At 44.9% G+C, this 27769-nt stretch overlaps 2 protein-coding genes and 1 long non-coding RNA gene across 5 annotated transcripts in view; 1 reads left to right on the forward strand and 2 right to left on the reverse strand.

The window, feature by feature from the left end:
* Positions 1-1221, reverse strand: part of znf131 (zinc finger protein 131) — a 48351-nt gene extending 47130 nt beyond the window's left edge. The window contains exon 1 of one of the 2 annotated variants that reach the window (XM_067982390.1): positions 1110-1221. In XM_067982390.1, the coding sequence (XP_067838491.1) occupies positions 1110-1217 (108 nt within the window). In that variant the 5' untranslated portion in view covers positions 1218-1221. The remainder of the gene's footprint in view (positions 1-1109) is intronic. The other variant, XM_067982391.1, reaches the window with a different exon arrangement.
* The window catches only part of LOC137320706 (polymeric immunoglobulin receptor-like), a 788493-nt gene that overhangs the window by 106812 nt on the left and 653912 nt on the right, over positions 1-27769 (reverse strand). The window lies entirely within an intron of this gene.
* On the forward strand, positions 1142-6169 carry LOC137320700 (uncharacterized). The gene is made up of 2 exons (XR_010962626.1): positions 1142-1496; positions 5989-6169. It is a non-coding gene; the product is annotated as an uncharacterized lncRNA (long non-coding RNA).

The following is a 27769-nucleotide window of genomic DNA, read 5'->3' on the forward strand; positions in this document are numbered from 1 at the left end:
TCGAGGGGCCGATTGGCCTTCTCCTGCTCCTATTTCTTATGTTCTTATGTTCTGATTGTGTGCAGTTTTGGTCTCCTTACCCAAGAAAGGATATACTTGCCATAGAGGGAGTGCAGCGAAGGTTCACCAGACTGATTCCTGGGATGGCAGGACTGTCATATGAGGAGAGATTGGGTCGACTCGGCCTGTATTCACTCGAGTTTAGAAGAATGGGAGGGGATCTCATTGAAACATATACATTTCTGACAGGGCTGGACAGACTGGATGCAGGGAGGATGTTTCCCCTGGCCGGGGGGGGGGGGGGGGGGTCCAGAACGAGGGGTCACAGTCTCAGGATACGGGGTAGGACATTTAGGACTGAGATGGGGAGAAATTTCTTCACTCAGAGGGTGGTGAACCTGTGGAATTCTCAACCCCAGGAGGCTGCGGAGGCCAATCACTGAATATAGTTAAGGAGCGAGATAGATTTCTAGACTCAAAAGGCATCAAGGGGTATGGGGAGAGAGCGGGAATATAGTATTGAGATAGAGGATCAGCCATGATCACATTGAATGGTGCAGCAGGCTCGAAGGGCTGAATGGCCTCCTTCTATGTTTCTATCACTGAGCCTGCATGTTGCAGCATGCTCCCAGGCAGTGCCTTCCTGCTCTGCTGCCACGTGACAATCCAGGGGCCAGCCCCGCCCACCAGTTGCAATTGAGACGTCAATCATCCGCTAAACCCACCAATGAAAGCCAGGGAGCTCACGTCAATCAAGCACACCGTGATTTCCGGTTGGGGTGGGGCCACCGAGCGGATCGGAAGGCCTTCACTTTTCAGGCTTCACCTACAACCAAAAAGCAACCGACTGCCAAAATAATTTTTTTTTAAAAAACAAAAAATTCCGACCGACCGTTCGGTCCGAAATCTCGTCTTCGCCAAGTAACACGGGAAGAAACGCGGCCGGTGACGATTGAAAATTATTTAATTTCAAACGGCTCGCGGCATTTCCCGCCCTAACGGACGGACGGACGGCGACTGTTGACAACCGTTACGTCATCAAATCGCGCATTTAAAAATCCCGTCTTTATTTTTTTCCGCCCTCTTGGTTTTGCTCGCCGGGATCTGACCTGTGGCAGGGCGAGCCGCTTCTCGCCGCCTCTCCGGTCCCGGGTCCCTGCAGCTGCAACTCCCACGTTCCGCCGCCCCGGCTCCGCGATACTGAAGAGGCCTCGCATTCCCGGCAGCCCCCGCATGACAATCTGACCTTTCACCCTGACAACCGCCCGGGAGGGGCGGGGCGGGGCGCGTCGCCCAGGTAACGGGGGCCTAGTGTGAGCTGGGTCGGATCAAATCCTGCAGGTGGCCTGGATTATAGTCTGGTGACCCGGAGCCGAGTTATCACCTTTCGTTCGGGTGATGATCTGGTAATATCCTACATTTACAACAGTGACCGCACTTCAGAGGCTTTAAAGCGTTTTGGGACGTCCTGAGGTCGTGAAAGGCGCTGTGGAAATGCAAGTTTTTCTTTTTAATCTGGTCGTCCACATACGTGCCAAACTAGTATAAACTTCAACAATAACAATAAAAAAGCCAGCAGCTCAAAAAAAAACTGCCCCGCAAATAGCCATTAGGACACACGAAGACAAGCTCTTACACTGAGAGTGCAGTATTAGGACACACGAAGACAAGCTCTTACACTGAGAGTGCAGTATTAGGACACACGAAGACAAGCTCTTACACTGAGAGTGCAGTATTAGGACACACGAAGACAAGCTCTTACACAGAGTGCAGTATTAGGACACACGAAGACAAGCTCTTACACTGAGAGTGCAGTATTAGGACACACGAAGACAAGCTCTTACACTGAGAGTGCAGTATTAGGACACACGAAGACAAGCTCTTACACTGAGAGTGCAGTATTAGGACACACAAAGACAAGCTCTTACACTGAGAGTGCAGTATTAGGACACACGAAGACAAGCTCTTACACTGAGAGTGCAGTATTAGGACACACGAAGACAAGCTCTTACACTGAGAGTGCAGTATTAGGACACACGAAGACAAGCTCTTACACTGAGAGTGCAGTATTAGGACACACGAAGACAAGCTCTTACACTGAGAGTGCAGTATTAGGACACACGAAGACAAGCTCTTACTCTGAGAGTGCAGTATTAGGACACACGAAGACAAGCTCTTACACTGAGAGTGCAGTATTAGGACACACGAAGACAAGCTCTTACACTGAGAGTGCAGTATTAGGACACACGAAGACAAGCTCTTACACAGAGTGCAGTATTAGGACACACAAGACAAATCTTACACTGAGAGTGCAGTATTAGGACACACGAAGACAAGCTCTTACACTGAGAGTGCAGTATTAGGACACACGAAGACAAGCTCTTACACTGAGAGTGCAGTATTAGGACACACGAAGACAAGCTCTTACACTGAGAGTGCAGTATTAGGACACACGAAGACAAGCTCTTACTCTGAGAGTGCAGTATTAGGACACACGAAGACAAGCTCTTACACTGAGAGTGCAGTATTAGGACACACGAAGACAAGCTCTTACACTGAGAGTGCAGTATTAGGACACACGAAGACAAGCTCTTACACAGAGTGCAGTATTAGGACACACAAGACAAATCTTACACTGAGAGTGCAGTATTAGGACACACGAAGACAAGCTCTTACACTGAGAGTGCAGTATTAGGACACACGAAGACAAGCTCTTACACAGAGTGCAGTATTAGGACACACGAAGACAAGCTCTTACACAGAGTGCAGTATTAGGACACACAAGACAAATCTTACACTGAGAGTGCAGTATTAGGACACACGAAGACAAGCTCTTACACTGAGAGTGCAGTATTAGGACACACGAAGACAAGCTCTTACACAGAGTGCAGTATTAGGACACACGAAGACAAATCTTACACTGAGAGTGCAGTATTAGGACACACGAAGACAAGCTCTTACACTGAGAGTGCAGTATTAGGACACACGAAGACAAGCTCTTACACTGAGAGTGCAGTATTAGGACACACGAAGACAAGCTCTTACACTGAGAGTGCAGTATTAGGACACACGAAGACAAGCTCTTACACTGAGAGTGCAGTATTAGGACACACGAAGACAAGCTCTTACACTGAGAGTGCAGTATTAGGACACACGAAGACAAGCTCTTACACTGAGAGTGCAGTATTAGGACACACGAAGACAAGCTCTTACACTGAGAGTGCAGTATTAGGACACACGAAGACAAGCTCTAACACTGAGAGTGCAGTATTAGGACACACGAAGACAAGCTCTTACACTGAGAGTGCAGTATTAGGACACACGAAGACAAGCTCTTACACTGAGAGTGCAGTATTAGGACACACGAAGACAAGCTCTTACACTGAGAGTGCAGTATTAGGACACACGAAGACAAGCTCTTACACTGAGAGTGCAGTATTAGGACACACGAAGACAAGCTCTTACACAGAGTGCAGTATTAGGACACACGAAGACAAGCTCTTACACTGAGAGTGCAGTATTAGGACACACGAAGACAAGCTCTTACACTGAGAGTGCAGTATTAGGACACACGAAGACAAGCTCTTACACTGAGAGTGCAGTATTAGGACACACGAAGACAAGCTCTTACACAGATTGCAGTATTAGGACACACGAAGACAAGCTCTTACACTGAGAGTGCAGTATTAGGACACACGAAGACAAGCTCTTACACTGAGAGTGCAGTATTAGGACACACGAAGACAAGCTCTTACACAGAGTGCAGTATTAGGACACACGAAGACAAATCTTACACTGAGAGTGCAGTATTAGGACACACGAAGACAAGCTCTTACACTGAGAGTGCAGTATTAGGACACACGAAGACAAGCTCTTACACTGAGAGTGCAGTATTAGGACACACGAAGACAAGCTCTTACACTGAGAGTGCAGTATTAGGACACACGAAGACAAGCTCTTACACTGAGAGTGCAGTATTAGGACACACGAAGACAAGCTCTTACACTGAGAGTGCAGTATTAGGACACACGAAGACAAGCTCTTACACTGAGAGTGCAGTATTAGGACACACGAAGACAAGCTCTTACACTGAGAGTGCAGTATTAGGACACACGAAGACAAGCTCTTACACTGAGAGTGCAGTATTAGGACACACGAAGACAAGCTCTTACACTGAGAGTGCAGTATTAGTTCACACGAAGACAAGCTCTTACACTGAGAGTGCAGTATTAGGACACACGAAGACAAGCTCTTACACTGAGAGTGCAGTATTAGGACACACGAAGACAAGCTCTTACACTGAGAGTGCAGTATTAGGACACACGAAGACAAGCTCTTACACTGAGAGTGCAGTATTAGGACACACGAAGACAAGCTCTTACACTGAGAGTGCAGTATTAGGACACACGAAGACAAGCTCTTACACTGAGAGTGCAGTATTAGGACACACGAAGACAAGCTCTTACACTGAGAGTGCAGTATTAGGACACACGAAGACAAGCTCTTACACTGAGAGTGCAGTATTAGGACACACGAAGACAAGCTCTTACACTGAGAGTGCAGTATTAGGACACACGAAGACAAGCTCTTACACAGAGTGCAGTATTAGGACACACGAAGACAAGCTCTTACACTGAGAGTGCAGTATTAGGACACACGAAGACAAGCTCTTACACTGAGAGTGCAGTATTAGGACACACGAAGACAAGCTCTTACACAGAGTGCAGTATTAGGACACACGAAGACAAATCTTACACTGAGAGTGCAGTATTAGGACACACGAAGACAAGCTCTTACACTGAGAGTGCAGTATTAGGACACACGAAGACAAGCTCTTACACTGAGAGTGCAGTGGGATACAGGTTTGTCATCATATCTTTTTTTACTCATTCATGGGATGTGGGCGTCGCTGGCGAGGCCGGCATTTATCGCCCATCCCTAATTGCCCTTGAGAAGGTGGTGGTGAGCCGCCTTCTTGAACCGCTGCAGTCCGTGTGGTGAAGGTTCTCCCACAGTGCTGTTAGGGAGGGAGTTCCAGGATTTTGACCCAGAGATGATTTAAACTGCAGGTACTCCCAACACGCAATCACTTTTATAAGGAAAAAAAACAATCTCTATATAGCAAAGTGCAGCTTGCAGCAGTGGTGAATTTAGAAATTGCCGAAGGAGGGTGAAAGTGCAGAAGGCAGAAGATTTATAGGGATCTGATGCAGGGTTGCCAACTCTGGTTGGAAATATTACTGGAGATTTCATCACATGACCTCCAACTGCCCCACCCAGTCAAACAGCCCCTTTATCCCCCATCTTCAATATTTTTATAACTAATAAATGAAAGTGTTCAAAAGAATGCATAAAATGTACAATTATTTTGATGCCTCTATGATGTTTCACCGGGGTTACTCACGGCAGAGTCCAGGAGATTAATCTTTCATTCCTGGAGACCCCGGGACAATCCTGGAGGGTTGGCAACCCTAATCTGATAGCATTGTCCCTCCTTCCCCCCCGCCCCCCAGAAAAATGGAAATCCAGCACATTGGGATCACTATAAAGAACAAGAAAAGCATACAAAGAAATTAATAAGAGGTGCAAATACTTGCAAGAGATATCAAAAGTTTTTATAAATGTATGCAGAAAAAGAGAGTGACAAGGGGGAATGTGGGCCCATTACAGACAGATGAGGAGGCATTTCTTCACTCAGACTCTTTGGAATTCTCTATCCCAGAGGACTGTGGATGCTGAGTCATTGAATATATTCAAGGCTGATTTTTGGACTCTAGGGGAATCAAGGGATGTGGGGATAGGGCAGGAAAGTGGAGTTGAGGTCAAAGATCAGCCATGATTTGATTGAATGACGGAGCAGGCTCGAGGGGCCATGTGGCCTACTCCGGCTCCTATTTCTTATGTTCTTAGATGCAGCTGAGACTATAATAGATATGAAGGAAACGGCAGACTTGTTAAATGAATACTTTGTATCTGTTTTCACAATAGAATAAGAGGACAAAAAGCCAGCCGTACAAGGGAATATCTCAAGGCGAGGAACTTAGTGGATTTGATACAAGTAAAAAAAATGGTAACAGAGAAAATAATGCGACTTAAGGTTGTATTAATCTCCAGGACCTGATGGTTTCCACCCCCAGGTATTAAAGGAAACAGGTGGGAACATTGCAGGTGCGTTTGTAATAATTTTCCAAATCTCTCTAGTTTCAAGAATTACATAGAATTTACAGCACAGAAACAGGCCATTCGGCCCATCAGGTCCATGCCGCCGTATATTCTCCACAAGAGCCTCCTCCCTCCCTACTTTATCTAACCCTATCAGCATATCCTTCTATTCCTTTCTCCCTCACATGTTTATCTAGCTTCCCTTCAAAAGCATCTATGATATTCGCCTCAACTATTCCTTGTAGTAGCGAGTTCCACATTCTCACCACTCTCTGGGTGAAGAAGTTCCTCCTGAATTCCCTATTGGATTTATTAGTGACTGTCTTATGGCCCCTAGTTCTGGTCTCCTCCGCAAGTGGAAACGTCTATACGTCTACCCTGTGAAACCCTTTCATAATCTTAAAGACCTCTATCAGGTCACCCTTCAGTCTTCCCTTTTCTAGAGAAAGGAACCCCAGCCTGTTCAATCTTCCCTGCTACCAACTGATCCAACGAGTCCCTTCCCATAGTCGAGAGCCTCTCTCCTGTTGCTATTGGAAAAAAAATCAAAAAACAGAAATTGTCCACAAGCCTTCCCAGGCACCTTCACCTTCAGTCTCAACGGGCAGCACGTGAATCATCGGAAAAAGAGGTGAGTCGTATGGAGCAGCTGATTGCACGTGACCCGTGACTCTGGCGACACATCCTCACCTATCACTGCCTGCCCTGCTTCCCTTCTGCTCCCTCTGCATTTCCCAACCACCCTCAGGCCTAGCCTGCCACACCAGCATTACCTGTCTCCCAGCTGCCGCTGCGTGCATCTTGAACGTGGTTTGCGACTCAAGATCAAACACCTGGGATTTGTTCAAATTTTGACGGCTCTGGTATGACACTCTCTTATTCTTCATGCAGTTTAGTACCAGACCAGGGTTATCAGATTGTAACCAGACCAGGATTATCAGATTGTAACCAGACCAGGTGTAGGTTAATCAGATTATAACCAGGCCCAGATGCAAGATTAAAAGTTTATATCCAGGGCCTGAGGCAGGATGATTAGTTTATAACCAGGGTCAGATGCAGGATTCTCAGATTAGAATCAAGGCCAGATCCAGGTAAAATCAAATCATATCCAGAGTCAAGTGCTGGATTCAAATATGCTTACTGATCCAGCTTTAAACTGACAGGCAATTTTTCACCCTCTGTGTTAGCACGTCAGTGTTTCAGAAGAAAAATCAGATTCTTTTCACTGGGATTGCAGGTTACTACTACATAGAATTACATAGAATGTACAGCACAGAAACAGGCCATTCGGCCCAACAGGTCCATGCCGGTGTTTATGCTCCACACAATCCTCCTCCCACCCTGCTTCACCTAACCCTATCAGCATATCCTTCTATTCCTTTCTCCCTCATGTCTTTATCTAGCTTCCCCTTAAATGCATCTATGCTATTCACCTCAACTACTCCTTGTGATAGTGAGTTCCACATTCTGACCACTCTCTGGGTAAAGAAGTTTCTCCTGAATTCCCGATTGGATTTATTAGTGACTCTCTTATATTTACGACTCCTAGTTCTGGTCTGCCCCACAAGTGGAAACATCTTCTCTACGTCTACCCTATCAAACTCCTTCATAATCTTAAAGACCTCTATCAGATCACTCTTGATAGGAACCAAACAGATCAATTGGAGAGCAGGACTGAAGGCTGTTTGGACAAATCAATCAGACATTACTTCCTTCAACTGTTGGTTGCGATTGAATTTGTGGCAGAAAAACTGAAGATGAGCTGATGGTTTCTGAGAGTTGCAGGTACACAATATGTCTGTTTACCATTTGTCCCCAAAGAAGTTTTATATATATAACAAACTGCTGGAATATAGTGTTTAAAGGAACGTGAAGGTTTATTTTCTTCAAAGCTAGTTACAGCTATTTTTTTTTGGAGATCAGGGGGTTGCTCTCTGGTATACGAGCTAATAACTTACTTAATCTGAGCATTCCTGTCGCTGCATTTAATAATTTGACAGCAGTTGTGTTGCAGACCCCCTGTGCGTAAGAAGCATCTTCAATCGCTCCAGGTCATCACGCCGTTTGTTTTCCAGACCATTGACCAAGATTCTGGCTGTATTTGCCTTCCTTAATGTACTTCTGTCTGTTCAGGAACCAGTTGGGAATCTTGCACTGATGTGGCTTCTGCGTGATTGTTATAATCTACTCGATCTCATCCTCAGAAAACTCTATCTGGCTCTCGGGAAGGATAAATTGGCCTTGGAGAGGGTGCAACGCAGATTCACAAGAAATATATCGGATTTAAAAAGGTTAAATTACGAGGACAGGTTGCATAGACTAGACTTGTATTCCCTCGAGTAAAGAAGATTAAGTGGTGATCTAATTGAGGTGTTTAAGATGCTTAAAGAAGTTGATAGGGTAGATGAAAACTATTTCGTCTGGTGGGGGGAGTCCAGAACAAGGGGGGGGAATAACCTTAAAATCAGAGCTAGGCTGTTCAGGGGTGATGTCAGGAAGCACTTCTTCACACAAAGGGGAGTGGAAATCTGGAACACTCTCCCCCAAAAAAGCCCTTGAGGCTGGGGGTCAATTGAAAATTTCAAAACTGAGATTGATAGATTTTTGTTGGGCAAGGGTATTAAAGGTTATGAAACCAAGGTGGCAAGATGGAGTTAAGCCATCTAATTGAATGGCGGAACAGGCTTGAGGGGCTGAATGGCCGCCTCCTGTTCCCATGTTCCCTTGCACAGGTCAATATGAGCTTTCCTCAGCACCACTGGGCATAGCGCCTTCCATGATGGCAGTGATAGCAAAAGCTAGTGTCTTTCGTCCATCAATATTGTTGTCGAGGATTCAAAGAATGTGCTGGAACTTTTCAGGAATAACCAAAGACTTTATGACAACGACAGCTACTCAGTGCTTAATAATTTTTATTTACATTATAAGAAAATAAACCTTTTTACCAGAGTGAAAAGAGCAACGTAGGCCAGAAATTACTCAATACATTAATGTGACATTTCATCATCCACTATTTAAATCTTTACCATATACCTTTACCATAAGTAAATTTAGGCTTGGGCTCCAAAATGCCAGAAAATGTGTGAAAAATCCAAACATAGGTGTTACAAATGGGATAGCCCAGTGAAGAATAGAATACCAGAGCCTGGTCTTCAGTTGCTTCCAAGCCTTTATTTACAGAGATCCATATTCCAAGCGCCTCACCCTAGATAAGCTCTCATATAGGTGGAAACCAGAGATTCTCCAATTGATATGCACAACCTGAATGCAACTTAACACTAATTCATATATATCATACAACTAACAGATTCCCTTCTCTTTAAATAAATTTTTTTTAAAACTATATATACACAACACAAACAAAAATTTCAGAAATCAAAAACTTCCATACTCTGTACAACTTATACTATTCAAAGCATTACATTGTGAGGCGACCCTTCGCCAGGACCCCTAAGTATTTCTTCGTACATGTATTTCTTTTAGTAAAACAATCAACAGTTGATGGCTTGAATCCACCCATTTAATTTTAGAGATTTCCTTTCGCTCCAGCGTTTGTTTCAAGCCAGCAAGGTCAATCCGTAATCTTTCCTCACTCACATTTTTCATAGAGCGTACATTGTCCCACAATGAACGATTGTCTGCGTAACATTCACGTGCTAATGGAACACTTACAATGGGACGTGGGGGCATCCGTCTATACTTCTTACAGATTTCACAGTTCTCACTAATCTCTTCTATTAGCTTCGTCTACTCCTCATCAACTACACCTGCATCTTTCAGCAGGATCTTTAAACATTGACAAATAGGGTGGGCAAATTGTCTACATGACTTTAAGACTATTTGGTTTATTTCCTTATCCTTATCGCCCGACGCCATTAATACTTGTCTAACATGCTGATGAGAAATATCGGGTTTTATTAGGGGGATACAATAATGCCCTGATAGGGTAAATTGCAGATCAACCGATTTTCCAAAAATGATTGCCTCATCGAGTTCCTTATCAAGTTTCATTTTTGCCTGCTTCATGGAAGGTTTACCCAAAGGCAGCGGTATCTCACTAGAGTCTACACCCGTACTTATAAAATAGCTCACTCCAGCGTTCTCACATGGAATTACTGCTCTCTTGAGTGACCTCAAGGTGTTGTCATCTCCAAATCTAAAACATGTAGAACTTTTATATTCCTTAACCTTGCGTCGATCCTCATACTTAGTGAATCAAGATAACATTTTAACCAATCTACCCTGCATACAGTTGAAGTACATGCACTATCTAACACCGCACAATTAAAGGAATCCTCGATTAATACATTCATCACAGGATTAAAACTCTTTGTGACCAGTATAAACTGTTCAAATTCATCATTATCTTCATCCTCTTCCTCAGAACTACTTTCTTCGTGCATCATTTCAAAAACCCTGCGTCTTCGCTCAGGACAATTTGCCTCATAATGATATTTAGAGTCACATCTAAAGCATCAACTGATTTTTCCTTGGGCATTCCTGGGATTCATTTGCCCGTTATTACTGTCCCAATTTTGCCTTCTGTTGATATAACTGGATTTGCTTTCATCACCAATCTGGTTGCCTTTAATCCTTCCGACATACTGACGCCTGCGTCCGGCCTCTTGAAAATTTTGAAACCTGGACTGGCGCCTGCGTTTAGTGTCTGGAACATTTCGAAACCTGGTAATCATTGAATCTTCCATTCTTTACGTCACAGCGGAAGGCCCCATTTGTTCCATGAAGGCTGAAGGGAATGACTGTTTCCCCAGGAATTTCTTTAAGGCAGCAGACATTTGGTCCAACAGGGTCTCCTTTTCCGAGAACTGGACGCCAATTAGGACCAGTTGCCTGTCCATATGAGACACCTTAGCACAATCTAGTAATTTAAATGCTAGTACCGATCCAGGGATTCCCAATTTGAACTTTGTCAACCTTTTGTATAATTTGTTAAAATAGTCCATGATATACTCTTCCATTGAATGACAGATTTTGGAAAATGGACAATCAAATGCTGACCAGGCCTCATAGGCACTTAACAGGTCATCTTTCTTGTAGATTTGATCCAGAAATTCTAGTAGAAAGATAAAATCTTCATCATTAACCAAAAGATCTGCATCCATCTCAGGAAATACCTTACTTCTGATTTTACTTTGTTCAGGAAGTGACAACACCAAGGCCATGTTTCTCTTTGGCAGAGTAGTAACCCGTGTCCTCATATCAACCTCATTCTTCCATTGGTCGTACGGTTCAAACTCCGAGAACATCGGAGGGAAGCCGTACCTCGATGCTTTAAACTTGCTTTCTTCCATTTTCCACAATGGCCACTAGGCTTTCAAGTTTTTCTTTTTTATGTGTGCAAAAAAAAAATCATAGTTTCCAACCTCCACCTTCAGGCAACAATCCTCTGCTACCATGTTATAAACTGGATAGCCAGGTGGTGAAGGATGGAATACTAGAGCCTGGTCTTCGGTTGCTTCCAAGCCTTTATTCACAGAGCTCCATAAATTCAAGCGCCTCACCCGAGATAAGCTCTCATATAGATGGATACCTGAGATTCTCCAATTGATACGCACCACCTGAATGCAACTTAACACTAATTGACATCAATCATACCATTAACAATAGGAGCAAGAGTAGGTCATTCAGCCCCTTGAGTCTGCTTTTTTAAAATTCGTTCACGGGATGTGGGCGTCGCTGGCGAGGCCCATCCCTAATTGCCCTTGAGAAGGTGATGGTGTCGAAAACTTAATTACCTATTATACACAATGCATTAACTCCAAACACTTATTTTCAGACAAGTAAGAATTTATTAAAAGAAGCTTGAGCTCAAGGGAAGCTGTGTCCAAGACAATGGTTGGAACCACCTCTTCTCTGAGCAGATGAAACAGTTAACTTTTATACAGTTCAATTAGTAATGTCTGTCCATCATAGAATATGGGCGTACATGTACACTCTCAGTGGTCAAGTGATTAGTCAATCAAAAATAGGGAACCCAACCTCTAGGTTCCCATGCCTCTTCAACATCATGAGACAATGTCTGGGGAAAGTGCCTTTCCCCTAAGAAAATGTCTTTATTATCAGTTCTGTACTCAGTCTCAAGGCTATATGGTCATTCATTTCAGTTAGTCAGACAGTTATCTCATAAGCAGACAATAGCTCTTTTGTGTGTCTTTGCTGGGAACCGAACATAAGCATTCTATTGCATTCAGCTGGTCAGCTAACAATGTCACTTATCCATCATGCTTTGCTTCTTTTATGGTCAAGTATTTCTACATTAATATGGTCAGCTTTATGGTTTAGGTGTATTAGAAGGTTAATTTAGTCAGGCATTTCTTTATGGTTTTCCACATTCCCCCCTTTTGTCCTATATATATATATATATATATATAAAAAGGACAATACTCTAATAGAGCATTATTCCACCCAGACGTTCAAACTCCTCCTGTGTCACCTCATCCTGCGTCACTCCTACTTGCACCATCAAATTTGTGGGCGCTATATGTGTACCCAGATTGGACATCATAACACAGCAGCATTTGACAAAGCAATAGGCTATAAGAATTATAACAACAAATATGACTAGTCCCTGAACTAGAGAAGTCCCAATAGAACCCAGCCATCCTGTTGCCCAGCCCCAAAGAGTGAATGAAGGGGGCTGCTTGAATTTCTCAACTTCCCTTTGGATGTGATCGGCCAAATCAGTAATATTCTCTGAACTATCAGGTATGTAGGTACAACATTCAGATCCAATTAGTGCGCATGTTCCTCCTTTCTCTGCCAATAGGTAATCAAGGGCCATACGGTTTTGTAAGGTGACCGTACGAATGGCTATCATTTCTGCGCTTATTTCCTTTAAGGCTTCTGCCGTATCATTAGCAACTATTTCCCAGATATTGGCTAATTTAATAATTTCTCTGGTGGCCATGCTCACTCCCCACCTAGGGAAAGCAATGGCCCAGAATCGGTCAACCTCAGTAATTACCCTCTTTACTCGTTGCCCAGCAGGATATTGAGGCAGAGATGATGAGTGTCGGATATATGGGATCACATATCCCAAGTAACATGATCCGGTCCATCTTTGAGGCAACCATGGGTATGCCTTGTGGCCACAAATAAACTAGGTTTCATTATATGCAGTAATTGCAGGGGAATTCTTTATGTTTATTCTATCTATGTAAATTTGGCCATCTGTGCAAGGCTTCCATCTGATGGTACTACTGATGCTGGTTACTGTCATATTTATATACTGAGTGCAATTACTCCATCCCATTACATCACCCCCTACTGAATTCTTAAGGATTAGAAAAGGAGGTTTATGGGTCTGATCGTAATTAGGTTGATACCACCCCCGAAATCTGGTTTCACATTTTATTGTGATTGTGTACTTCTTCCATTGCTTTCTCACAAACATTGTCTTATTTGTTCTCGCACTCATCCAGCCACTATCTCGCATTCTGTTCCCATTAATTTCAATTTTATTTATTACCCACTCCGCTATTTCTTGGGAAGTTAGGGGGACTGGTCTGAGTGGAAAGCCTCCCTTGGATTGAACTGGGACATGTGAGCACACCCAGCAACTCGAGATACCTTGACGCTTTGCATACATATATGACATGTATAAAAAAAAAATTGACATACAGTTCCCTTGAAACACGATTAAGTCTGCTTGCAGCAGGGGTTGTAGCAGGTTTTATGCCAGTTCCCACCCACATGATCAGGCATGCCGAGCCAATTATTCTCATATGATTTAAAAGTTTAGGACATGCCATGCTGCAACAGTCTCTTATAACAGTTTAATTAATCAGGCAGTTTTTTTTTTACGCCACCGCCGGGCTCCTTGTATCGGGATTTATGGGTTACTTAATCAACTACTAGGCCTGACCTTTGAACTCGAGATTGGGACCCACCCCTTTATATTCGTTAATCCAAATTTTATCCCTACAATATCCTCTTAGATGCTGTACCTCATCTTAACCAGATTCCCTTCGTGTTGGCCACCAGTCCGGGTGGAAGAGAGGCAGAGCATCTGATAATCCTATCAAACTATAATTGTCTTCCCTTTTACATGCACCTTACCCCAGCGGGTGCTACTCCCGGTACCATTAAGATGTTTTCTTAGTTGAAATCACAGCGACAATGGGGACATTCTCACCCAGGCTCTGTTTTACTATCTTTGCCAAACCCTTCATCCTCTGCTTACATTTATTACATGCAATGAAAATCAAGAAGGACATTACAACAAACTGCACTACGACTAATACATGTGAAATTAATCTAATCTGAGGATGGATCTGTATATTCAGTCCCCAATTCCAGAGGTCATCCCACCAAGTGGTGACTTGAATTTGGTCAATGTCATGCTTAATGTTTTTATTGTCCTGTTGTAGGTTATAATAAACCTTCTGGGAGAGGCGTATCTCCATTCGCAATGCTTTCAAGTATTTAGGCAACAGGGGTGTCAGATACCCAAATGTGTCCTGATATTCCTTTAAGTCCTTTTTTTTTGACATCCTCAGAAACTTGTAAGGTGGTGAGGTTATGCCGGTGTATCTCTACCAGTTCCTCAGGTCCAATCCGAACCGGGACTTCAGGAATGGAGTAGAATTCTGGACTTAAAATATCACAAGTTAGATTGGCATATTTAAATGTTTTCAAATTAGTTGTAACACAGTATTCGCCCTCTCCGGCATATGCCACTTGAGTGGGTTTTAGATCTGCCTCTAGGGCCTCCTTGGTACAGTTAATATCCTGATTGGTACCGGTATTGTTAAACCCACACTGTGCTTCTGGGCTGTGTCCAACACTATGTGGACATACAGTGACAGCATGTCTAGTAACACATCCCTTTAATTTTGTTCCAGCCAAATTCCCTTTAATTTTTTTCAGCATATGGTAACATATTGTGATGGGATATGTGCATTCCGTCCTTCACTACCCCAATATTCTGTACTTGGTACACCTCTCGTCCCTGGGCTTCGGGTGCCATCACCGGTATTACTAGTACCAACCCTAGGAGCCCTCCTCCGTCAGGTTTACACTCCACTTGAGTGGGGTACACTCGCACCATTGCCCTGAATTGGCAAGGGGTGATGTTCTTATTTGCTAACAGCCGCTTGGAGGTACCACCTCCATCATGCCCACAGGTCAGGTTCACCCTCGGTTTGTTGATTTGTTATCCATAAGGGTACTTCCCCTGCCTGTATCTGGGCTAGGTTCTCTCGTGTCTGTTCCACAATCCAGTTACCATATGTACTGTAGATGTCATTAGCAGCCGCCTGCTAAGATACGTTATATTCCTCTTTTATTAATTTATTAATGGTTTGGGCATGTGTTTCTAGCACTGTAGCTATCCTTTGCAAATGTATGGTCAGCATTTGATCCTCAGACAATTCCTTATCTGTATTTTCATTTATTTTTAAATATATCTTTAATGCGAGACCCTAAATCTCTGACCTAATGATCTAATGTTGCCAAATCAATGTTACTGTCCGATACAATATTTACAGTCAGCTCCAATATCCCAAAATTTGTTTATTTTACGTAATTTCTTCTTGAACCGCTTTTCATTTCCCAAAATATCCCACTACATTGTGCCCGAGTCCCTTCTATCATTTCACAATTATCCCAACTTGAGAGCAGTATTGTTGGACTGACAGGACTTGTCATTTATTGCCCATCCCTAATTGCCCTTGAGAAGGTGATGGTGAGCTGCCTTCTTGAACCGCTGCAGTCCGTGTGGTGAAGGTTCTCCCACAGTGCTGTTAGGAAGGGAGTTCCAGGATTTTGACCCAGCGACGATGAAGGAACGGCGATATATTTCCAAGTCGGGATGGTGTGTGACTTGGAGGGGAACGTGCAGGTGGTGTTGTTCCCATGTACCTGCTGCTCTTGTCCTTCTAGGTGGTAGAGGTTGCGGGTTTGGGAGGTGCTGTCGAAGAAGCCTTGGCGAGTTGCTGCAGTGCATCCTGTGGATGGTACACACTGCAGCCACAGTGAGCTGGTGGTGAAGGGAGTGAAAGTTTCGGGTGGTGGATGGGGTGCCAATCAAGCGGGCTGCTTTGTCCTGGATGGTGTCGAGCTTCTTGAGTGTTGTTGGAGCTGCACTCATCCACGCAAGTGGAGAGTATTCCATCACACTCCTGACTTGTGCCTTGTAGATGGTGGAAAGGCTTTGGGGTGTCAGGAGGTGAGTCACTCGCCGCAGAACACCCAGCCTCTGATCTGCTCTTGTAGCCACTATTTATATGACTGGTCCAGTTAAGTTTCTGGTCAATGGTGACCCCCCAGGATGTTGATGGTCTTTTGTCCATGCTTGGACCAAGGCTGTAATGAGGTCTGGAGCTGAGTGGTCCTGGCGGAACCCAACCTGAGCATCGGTGAGCAGGTTATTGGTGAGTAAGTGCCGCTTGATAGCGCTGTTGATGACACCTTCCATCACTTTGCTGATGATTGAGAGTAGACTGATGGGGCGGTAATTGGCCGGATTGGATTTGTCCTGCTTTTTGTGGACAGGAATTTTCCACATTGTCGGCTAGATGCCAGTTTTGTAGCTGTTCTAGAACAGTTTGGCTAGAGGCACAGCTAGTTCTGGAGCACAAGTCTTCAGCACTACAGCCGGGATGTTGTTGGGGCCCATAGCTTTTGCTGTATCCAGTGCACTCAGCCGTTTCTTGATATCACGTGGAGTGAACCGAATTGGCTGAAGACTGGCTTCTGTGATGGTGGGGATATCGGGAGGAGGCCGAGATGGATCATCCACCCGGCACTTCTGGCTGATGATGGTTGCAAACGCTTCAGCCTTGTCTTTTGCACTCACGTGCTGGACTCCGCCATCATTCAGTATGGAGATGTTTACAGAGCCTCCTCCTCCCGTTAGTTGTTTAATTGTCCACCACCATTCACGACTGGATGTGGCAGGACAGCAGAGCTTTGATCTGATCCGTTAGTTGTGGAATCGCTTAGCTCTGTCTATAGCATGTTGCTTCTGCTGTTTAGCATGTGTGTAGTCCGGAGTTGTAGCTTCACCAGGTTGGCACCTCATTTTTAGGTATGCCTGGTGCTGCTCCTGGCATGCTCTTCTATGCTCCTCATTGAACCAGGGTTGATCCCCTGGCTTGTTGGTAATGGTAGAGTGAGGAATATGCCAGGTCATGGCCATCTGCTCCACCATTCAATCAGATCATGGCTGATCTGTACCTCAACTCCATTTTCCCACTGTTGATCCATATCCCTTGATATCTTTTCCTAACAAAAATCTATCGATCTTAGTCTTGAAAGCACCAATTGTTTCCCAGCATTCACAGCCTATTGGGGGAGCGGGTTCCAGATTTCCACTGCTCTTTGTGTGAAAAAGTGCTTCCTGATTTCACCCCTGAATGACCTGGGTCTAATTTTAAGAATGTGCCGCCTTATTTTGGATTCCCTCATCAGAGGAAATAGTTTCTCTGTGTCTACTCCATCGAATCCTTTATCATTTTCATCATCCTTCAACCGTCTAAAATCAAGGGAATACAAGCTAAGTTTATGGAACCTGGCCACATAATTTAACCCTTTTAGCCTTGGAATGATTTTGGTAAATCTGCGCTGTTCCCCCTCAAGGGCCAATATATCTTTCCTGAGATGCAGTGCCCAGAACTGAATGCAGTACTCCAGAAATGGTCTGATCAAGGCTCTGTACAACTTTTCTTTATTCGTTCATGGGATGTGGGCGTCGCTGGCGAGGCCGGCATTTATTGCCCATCCCTAATTGCCCTTGGGAAGGTGGTGGTGAGCCGCCTTCTTGAACCGCTGCAGTCCGTGTGGTGACGGTTCTCCCACAGTGCTGTTCGGTAGGGAGTTCCAGGATTTTGATCCAGCGACGATGAAAGAACGGCGACTGAAGCATAATTCCCTCTCCTTTATATTCCAGCCCTTTTGAGATAAAGGCTAACATTCCATTCGCCTTTTTGATTACTTTATGTACCTGTGTACCAGCTTTTCCTGATTTGAGTACGTGGACACTCAAGCCATTTTAATTCCCCGTCCCACTCCCACTCTGACCTCTCTGTCCTCGGCCTCCTACCCTGCTCCAGTGAAGCTCAACGGAAGCTCGAGGATCAAATCCTTTTGATTAGGCACTTTACAACCTTCCAGACTCAACATTGATTTCAATAACTTCAGACCATAACCACTGCTCCCATTTTTTCAGACAGCAGGTGCTGGTTAATGGTTCTGCTGTTGCCATTCACAGTTCCTCTAGACTCATCTTTTGTTTCTTTACTTCTCCCATTCCCACCCTCCTTGCCTTGCACCATTATCCCTTTTGTCATTTAATCACTCCTGCCCTCCACCCTATCAGAGTCCTTCCCTTTGATCTTTCCTCCCCTCCCCTTCCCTTCCTCCCCCCTCACCCCTTCCCCTGGCTCTGTACTTGCTTAAAAACTGTTAACTCTTTAACTGCTTCCAGTTCTGACGAAAGGTTATTGACCTGAAACATTAACTCTGTTTCTTTCTCCACAGATACTGCCTGACTTGCTGAATATTTCCAGCATTTTCTGTTTTTAACTCAAATCCCTTTGCTCCTCCAGCTTCTAGTCTCTCGTCATTTAGAAAATATTCTGATTTATCTTTCTTGAATCGAAAGTGGATGACCTCACACTTCCCCACATTGAACTCCATCTGCCACAGTTTTGCTCACTGACTTAATCTGTCCTTGTCCCTTTGTAACTTCCTGCTCCCATCTACACAACTTACTGTTCCCCCTAACTTAGTGTCATCTGCAAACATTGATATACAGCTCTCTATTCCATCATCCAAGTCATTGGTATACATGGTGAAAAGCTGAGGCCCCAGTACAGAGCCCTGGTGAACACCACTTGTCACATTCTGCCAATTGGAGTGCATACCCATTATCCCTACTTTCTGTCTCCCACCTCCCAACCAATTTTCCATTCGTCCTAAGGTTATCTCCAATTCCTTGCGCTCCCATTTTCTCTTGTGTGGAACCTTATCAAGTACCTTCATCGTCGCTGGGTCAAAATCCTGGAACCTCCCTACCTAACCGCACCGTGGGAGAACCTTCACCACATGGACTGCAGCGGTTCAAGACGACAGCTCACCACCACCTTCTCAAGGGCAATTAGGGATGGGCAATAAATGCTGGCCTTGCCAGCGACGCCCACATCCCATGAACGAATAATAAAAAAATAAAAATAAAAAACCTTCTGGAAGTCCATATAAACAACATCTGGCGACATAACAGAAAACAGAGAGTAGGGGTTAAAGGTATTTACTCAGATTGGCGGAAGATGGGAAGTAATGTTCCACAGGGATCGGTGCTGGGACCACTGTTGGTCACCATTTACATAAAAGCTTTGGATCCAGGAATCAGAAGTACAATTTCAAAATTTGCGGATGGCACCAAATTGGGGGGTATAGTTAATACCGGAGAGGACTGCGAAAAAATACAGGAAGACATTAATAAACTTGCAGAATGGGCATGTAATTGCGGGGGAGACCAAAACTTCGGGCCATAAATATAAGATAGTCACTAATAAATGCAATAGGGAATTCAGGAGAAACTTCTTTACCCAGAGAGTGGTTAGAATGTGGAACTCGCTACCACAAGGAGCAGTTGAGGCGACTAGCATAGATGCATTTAAGGGTAAACACGAGAGAGAAAGGAATAGAAGGATATTCTGATAGGGTGAGATGAAGTAGGGTGGGGGGAGGCTCACGTGGAGCATAAACACCGGCACAGACCAGTTGGGCCGAATGGCCTGTTTCTTTTTTTCTATTCATTCACGGGATGTGGGCGTCGCTGGCGAGGCCAGCATTTATTGCCCATCCCTAATTGCCCTCGAGAAGGTGGTGGTGAGCCGCCTTCTTGAACCGCTGCAGTCCGTGTGGTGAAGGTTCTCCCACAGTGCTGTTAGGGAGGGAGTTCCAGGATTTTGACCCAGCGACGATTCTATGCATTCAATGCATTCTCTGTATGTAACTCTCCTCAGAGTCATAGGGCCAACAGTGTGCCGGCCAACATTCTTCCCCTCGGCCAACATCACCAACAAACAGATTAATTGGCCGTTCATCTCATTGCAATTTGTAGGATCTTTTTGTTTGGCCGCACAACCACTGTCACTATACTTCGAAAGTAGCTCGTTGTGTGTGGAGTGCTTTGGGACGCTTGTTAACGTACAATATGAGTGCAAGCTCTTTCGGTCATTCAAGCAGAACCTTTCAACAGAAAGAATTATCTGACAAATCTGGTCCCTCGCTGGTGCCATTGATGGTGATGACGTCTATGACATAGATTAAGAAGTTCAAAAATAACTGGCAGAGATGGCGAATTGTCAGCTCAATCTTAGCAGATGGCAAAGAAATTTCACACTCGCTTCTCCGAAATAAACATCACCGAATTAAGTGCTGACATTAAAGGGCCCACTCCCGTCAGAAGAAAATAAATTTTTATCAACAGATTGAACTTTTTTTTTACTTCAAAATCATGAGGGATTTTGATAGAGTAGATAGGGAGAAACTCTTTCCACTGGTGGCTGGGTTGACAATCAGAGGACACAGATTTAAGTTAATTGGCAAAAGAATCAGAGGGGAGATGAGGAGAATTTTTTTTTACGCAGCGAGTTGTTCTGATCTGGAATACACTGCCTGAAAGGGCGGTGGAAGCAGATTCAATAGTAACTTTCAAAAGGGAATTGGATAAATATTTGAAAAGGAATAAAATTGCAGGGCTATGGGGAAAGGGCAGGGGGGAGCGGGGCTAATTGGATCGCTCTTTCAAAGAGTCAGCACAGGCATGATGGGCTGAAGGGCCTCCTTCCGTGCTGTATGATTCTACGATACTGTAAAGGCACCAAATCTAACAATAAATTGACATTTGCGCAATGGGTGAGCCGTTCTTGTTCCCTTTGAGATCTAAGCTATAATTGTGACCTACTTATTCTGCACACAATTTACCAGACTGAAAGTAGGAGGTAAACAGGAATTATGTCAGTTTCTTAGGTGCTGGAACATCTGCTATTTGTATTGTCACCATGCCCATCTCCTGACAAGGATGATTTCCAGCAGGACGCACATCTGCTACAGTGTGAATTTCTATGCTGTGGATGTTATATTTGTCTTGCATTTTATTCAAACCGAACTTACATGGAATCTACAGCACAGAAACAAGCCATTTGGCCCAATTGGCATATGCCAGTGTTTATACCCCATACAAGCCTCCTCCCTCTCTAATTACCTCTTCCCACCCTGCCCCCCCTCCCCCATATCCCTCTATTCCCTTCTCCTTCATGAATGGATTAAGCCTTCACTTAAATGCTATCAACTTCAACCAGTTATGGGAACGTAGGAACAGGAGGAGGCCATTCAGCCCCTCGAGCCTGTTCCGCCATTCAGTTAGATCATGGCTGATCTGTATCCTAACTCCATTTACCCGCCTTGGCTCCATATCCCTTAATACCCTTGGCTAGCAAAAATCTATCGATCTCAGATTTAAAATTATTAATTACATAAGAACGTAAGAAATAGGAGCAGGAGTAGGCCTTACGGCCACTCGAGCCTGCTCCGCCGTTCAATAAGATCCTGGCTGATCTTCTGCCTCAACTCCTCTTTCCCACCCTATCCCCATATCCCTTAATTTCCAAATATCCATTGATCTCAGTCTTGAATATACTCAATTTTACAACACCAAGTTATAGTCCAACGATTTTATTTGAAATTTATAAGCTTTCGGAGGCTTCCTCCTTCCTCAGGTAAATGTCAGGAACTCCTCGAAGCCTACACATTTATAAATCACAGAACAATACATGGTGATTATAGACAGTCTTTGCAACTGCCCGTTGCCAAGGCAATCACAGTGTTCAGACAGAGAGGTGTTACCTACAGAGCCCCCGAATATACAGTCAACAAAAAAAAACAAACAGAAAAAAAAAGAGAGAGAGGCAGAAACATCCGAAAGGCAGAGAAAGCCAGCAAATGACCTGTTATATTAAAAACAGATAACATTTGTTCGCTGGTGGGGTTACGTGTAGCGTGACATGAACCCAAGATCCCAGTTGAGGCCGTCCTCATGGGTGCGGAACTTGGCTATCAATTTCTGCTCGACGATTTTGCGTTGTGTGTCTCGAAGGCCGCCTTGGAGTACGCTTACCCGAAGGTCGGTGGCTGAATGTCCCTGACTGCTGAAGTGTTCCCCGACTGGGAGGGAACCCTCCTGTCTGGCGATTGTTGCGCGGTGTCCGTTCATCCGTTGTCGCAGCGTCTGCATGGTCTCGCCAATGTACCATGCTCTGGGGCATCCTTTCCTGCAACGTATGAGGTAGACAACGTTGGCCGAGTCACAGGAGTATGAACCATGTACCTGGTGGGTGGTGTCCTCTCGTGTGATGGTGGTATCTGTGTCATGATCTGGCATGTCTTGCAGAGGTTACCGTGGCAGGGTTGTGTAGCGGTATCAAAGCATCCTACGCACTCTCATCCCACGTACTCCCCGCGTGGGAGACTTCTACTGCCTCCCAAAGATACACAAAGCCAACACACCCGGACGTCCTATCGTATCAGGCAATGGAACCCTGTGTGAGAACCTCTCTGGATACATCGAGGGCATCCTGAAACCCATCGTACAGGGAACCCCCAGCTTCTGTTGCGATACTACAGACTTCCTACAAAAACTCAGTACCCACGGACCAGTTGAACCAGGAACACTTCTCACCACGATGGACGTCTCGGCACTATACACCAGTATCCCCCACGATGACGGCATCGCTGCGACAGCATCAATACTCAACACCAACAACAGCCAATCTCCAGATGCCATCCTACAACTCATCTGCTTCATCCTGGATCACAATGTCTTCACCTTCGATAACCAGTTCTTTACCCAAACACACGGAACAGCCATGGGGACCAAATTCGCACCCCAATACGCCAACATTTTCATGCACAAGTTCGAGCAGGACTTCTTCACTGCACAGGACCTCCAACCAACGCTATACACCAGATACATCGACGACATTTTCTTTCTATGGACCCACGGCGAAGAATCACTGAAGAGACTACACGATAACATCAACAAGTTCCATCCCACCATCAAGCTCACCATGGACTACTCCTCAGAATCAGTTTCTTTCTTGGACACACGAATCTCCATCAAAGACGGGCACCTCAGCACCTCACTCTACCGCAAGCCCACGGACAACCTCACGATGCTCCACTTTTCCAGCTTCCACCCTAACCATCCCCTATGGACAGGCCCTGCGAATACACAGGGTCTGCTCAGACGAGGAGGAACGCGATGGACACCTACAGACGCTGAAAGACGCCCTAGTAAGAACGGGATATGACGCTCGACTCATCGATCGACAGTTCCGACGGGCCACAGCGAAAAATCGCATCGACCTCCTCAGAAGACTAACACGGGACGCAACCAATAGAGTACCCTTCGTCGTCCAGTACTTCCCCGGAGCGGAGAAACTACGCCATGTTCTCCGCAGCCTTCAACGTGTCATCAATGACGACGAACACCTCGCTATGGCCATCCCCACACCTCCACTACTCGCCTTTAAACAGCCACCCAACCTCAAACAGACTATCGTTCGCAGCAAATTACCCAGCTTTCAGGAGAACAGCGTCCACGACACCACACAACCCTGCCACGGTAACCTCTGCAAGACATGCCAGATCATCGACACAGATACCACCATCACACGAGAGGACACCACCCACCAGGTACATGGCTCATACTCCTGTGACTCGGCCAACGTTGTCTACCTCATACGTTGCAGGAAAGGATGCCCCAGAGCATGGTACATTGGCGAGACCATGCAGACGCTGCGACAACGGATGAATGGACACCACGCAACAATCGCCAGACAGGAGGGTTCCCTCCCAGTCAGGGAACACTTCAGCAGTCAGGGACATTCAGCCTCCGATCTTCGGGTAAGCGTACTCCAAGGCGGCCTTCGAGACACACGACAACGCAAAATCATCGAGCAGAAATTGATAGCCAAGTTCCGCACCCATGAGGACGGCCTCAAATGGGATCTTGGGTTCATGTCACGCTACACGTAACCCCACCAGCGAACAAAAGCTATCTTTTTAATATAACGGGTCATTTGCTGGCTTTCTCTGCCTTTCGGATGTTTCTGCCTCTCTCTCTCTCTGTTTTTTTTTCTGTTTGTTTTTTTTTGTTAACTGTATATTCGGGGGCTCTGTAGGTAACACCTCTCTGTCTGAACACTGTGATTGCCTTGGCAACGGGCAGTTGCAAAGACTATCTGTCATCACCATGTATTGTTCAGTGATTTATAAATGTGTAGGCTTTGAGGAGTTCCTGACATTTACCTGAGGAAGGAGGAAGCCTCTGAAAGCTTGTAAATTTCAAATAAAATCGTTGGACTATAACTTGGTGTTGTAAAATTGTTCACAATTGTCAACCCCAGTCCATCACCGGCATCTCCACATCTTGAATATACTCAACTACTGAGCATCCACAGCCCTCTGGGGTAGAGAATTCCAAAGATTCACAACCCTCTGAGTGAAGAAATTTTTCCTCATCTCGGTCCTAAATGGCCGACCCCTTATCCTGAGACTATGACCACTTGTTCTAGACTCTCCAGCCAGGGGAAACAGCCTCTCAGCATCTACCCTATCAAGCCCTCTAAGAATGTTATACATTTCAACAAGATCACCTCTTATTCTTCTAAACTCCAGAGAGTATAGGCCCATTCTACTCAACCTCTCCTCATAGGACAATCCTCTCATCCCAGGAATCAATCTAGTGAACCTTCGTTACACCCCCTCTAAGGCAAGTATATCCTGCCTTGGGTAAGGAGACCAAAACTGTACACAGTACTCCAGGTGTGGTCTCACCAGAGTCCTATATAATTGCAGCAAGACTTCCTTACTCTTATACACCAACCTCCTTGCAATAAAGGCTAACATACCATTTGCCTTCCTAGTTGCTTGCTGTACCTGCATGTTAACTTTCTGTGATTCATGTACAAGGATACCCAAATCTCTCTGACTACCAACATTTCTTAAATCGAAAATAAAATACTGCAGATGCTGGATATCTGAAATAAAAACAGAAAATGCTGGAAATACTCAGCAAGTGAGGCGGCATCTGTGGAGAAAGAAACAGAGTTAATGTTTCAAGTCGATAACCCATCGTCAGAAATGGAAGAAGTTAAATATTAAATTGTTTTTAAGCAAGTACAGAGTCAGGGAAGGGGAGAGGAGGAAAGAACAAAAGGGAAGGTCTCTGATAGGGTGGAGGGCAGGAGTGATTAAATTACAAAAGGGATGATGGTGCAAGGCAAGGAGGGTGGGAATGGGACAGGATAAGAAACAAAAGATGGGTCTCGAGGAGCTGTAAATGGCAACAGCAGAACCATTATAAGCACTAGCTGACCAAAAAAAAAATGGGAGCAGTGGTTATAATCTGAAGTTATTGAAATCAATGTTGAGTCCAGAAGGTTGTAAAGTGCCTAAACGAAAGATGAGGTGCTGTTCCTCGAGCTTACGTTGAGCTTCATTAGAACAGTGTAAGAGGCCGAGGAGAGGTCAGAATGGGAGTCGGACGGGGAATTAAAATGGCAAACAACCGGCAGGTCAGGGTCACGCTTGCGGACAGAGCGGAGGTGTTCAGCAAAGCGATCACCCAATCTGCGTTTGGTCTCCCCATTATAGAGGAGACTGCATTGTGTGCAGCGAATACAGTATATTAAATTGAAAGAAGTACAAGTAAATTGCTGTTTCACCTGGAAGGAGTGTTTGGGGCCGTGGATGGTGGGAAGGGAGGAGGTGAAAGGGCAGGTGTTGCATCTCCTGCGCTCGCACGGGAAGGTGCCGTGGGGAGGAGAGCGGGTGTTTGGGGTGATGGAAGAGTGGACCAGGGTGTTGTGGAGGGAGCGGTCCCTTCGGGATACTGAAAGGGGAGAGGAGGGGAAGATTTGTTTGGTGAGAGTGAGATAAGAAAACATTTCTACACACAAAGGGTGGTAGAAGTTTGGAACTCTCTTCCACAAATGGCAATTGATACTAGCTCAATTGCTAAATTTAAGTTTGCCGATGACGCAAAGATTGGTGGCATTGTAAGCAGTGTAGATGAAAACATAAAATTACAAAGGGATATTGATAGATTAGGTGAATGGGCAAAACTGTGGCAAATGGAATTCAATGTCGACAAATGTGAGGTCATCCACTTTGGATCAAAAAAGGATAGAACAGGGTACTTTCTAAATGGTAAAAAGTTAAAACCAGTCGATGTCCAAAGGGACTTAGGGGTTCAGGTACATAGATCATTGAAGTGTCATGAACAGGTGCAGAAAATAATCAATAAGGCTAATGGAATGTTGGCCTTTATATCTAGAGGACTAGAGTACAAGGGGGCAGAAGTTATGCTGCAGCTATACAAAACCCTGGTTAGACCGCACCTGGAGTACTGTGAGCAGTTCTGGGCACCGCACCTTCGGAAGGACATATTGGCCTTGGAGGGAGTGCAGCGTAGGTTTACTGGAATGATACCCGGACTTCAGGGGTTAAGTTATGAGGAGAGATTACACAAATTGGGGTTGTATTCTCTAGAGTTTCGAAGGCTAAGGGGTGATCTGATCGAAGTTTATAAGATATTAAGGGGAACAGATAGGGTGGATAGAGAGAACCTATTTCCGCTGGTTGGGGATTCTAGGAGTTGGGGGCACAGTCTAAAAATTAGAGCCAGACCTTTCAGGAGTGAGATTAGAAAACATTTGTACACACAAAGGGTGGTAGAAGTTTGGAACTCTCTTCCGCAAACGGCAATTGATGCTAGCTCAATTGCTAAATTTAAATCTGAGATAGATAGCTTTTTGGCAACCAAAGATATTAAGGGATATGGGCCAAAGTTGGGTATATGGAGTTAGATCACAGATCAGCCATGATCTTATCAAATGGTGGAGCAGGCACGAGGGGCTGAATGGCCTACTCCTGTTCCTATGTTCCTATATTAAGGGGAACTGATATGGTAGATAGAGAGAAACTATTTCTAGGACTAGGAGACATAGCCTAAAAATTAGAGTCAGGTCTTTCACGAGTGAAGTTAGAAAACAGTTCTACACGCAGAGGGTGGTAGAAGTTTGGAACTCTCTTCTGCAAATGGCAGTTGATGCTAGCTCAATTGTTAATTTTAAATCTGAGATTGATAGATTTTTGTTAACCAAAGGTGTTACGGGATATGGAGCTATGGTGGGTGCATGGAGTTAGGTCACAGATCAGCTATGATCTCACTGAATGTCAGAATGGGCTCGAGGGGCTGAATGGCCTCCTCCTATTCCAGTGTTCCTCGGAGCACAAACCGTGCCAGTTTCCTCTCACAAGTCAGGGGGCAATGGGGCCAAGTGTAGGACACCTACTACTGCTCTGGCTAAGGTTCTCTAAGTCAGCATCAACTGGGGATCAAAACTGTGTTCTTCCTGTTCTGTATTATTTAGTTCCCTGTGAGAATATGGGGGGAGGGTAGGGGAGGGGGAGAACAGTTTTAAAAACTACAGAATGTAAAAGAGGTGCAGTCACCAATTGTTGAAGCAACCTATGTGCATAATTTTTAAAAGGAAGGTTGACGGTATCCCAT

The sequence above is a fragment of the Heptranchias perlo genome, chromosome 4 (assembly GCF_035084215.1).
Source record: "Heptranchias perlo isolate sHepPer1 chromosome 4, sHepPer1.hap1, whole genome shotgun sequence".
NCBI classification, from domain to species: domain Eukaryota; kingdom Metazoa; phylum Chordata; class Chondrichthyes; order Hexanchiformes; family Hexanchidae; genus Heptranchias; species Heptranchias perlo.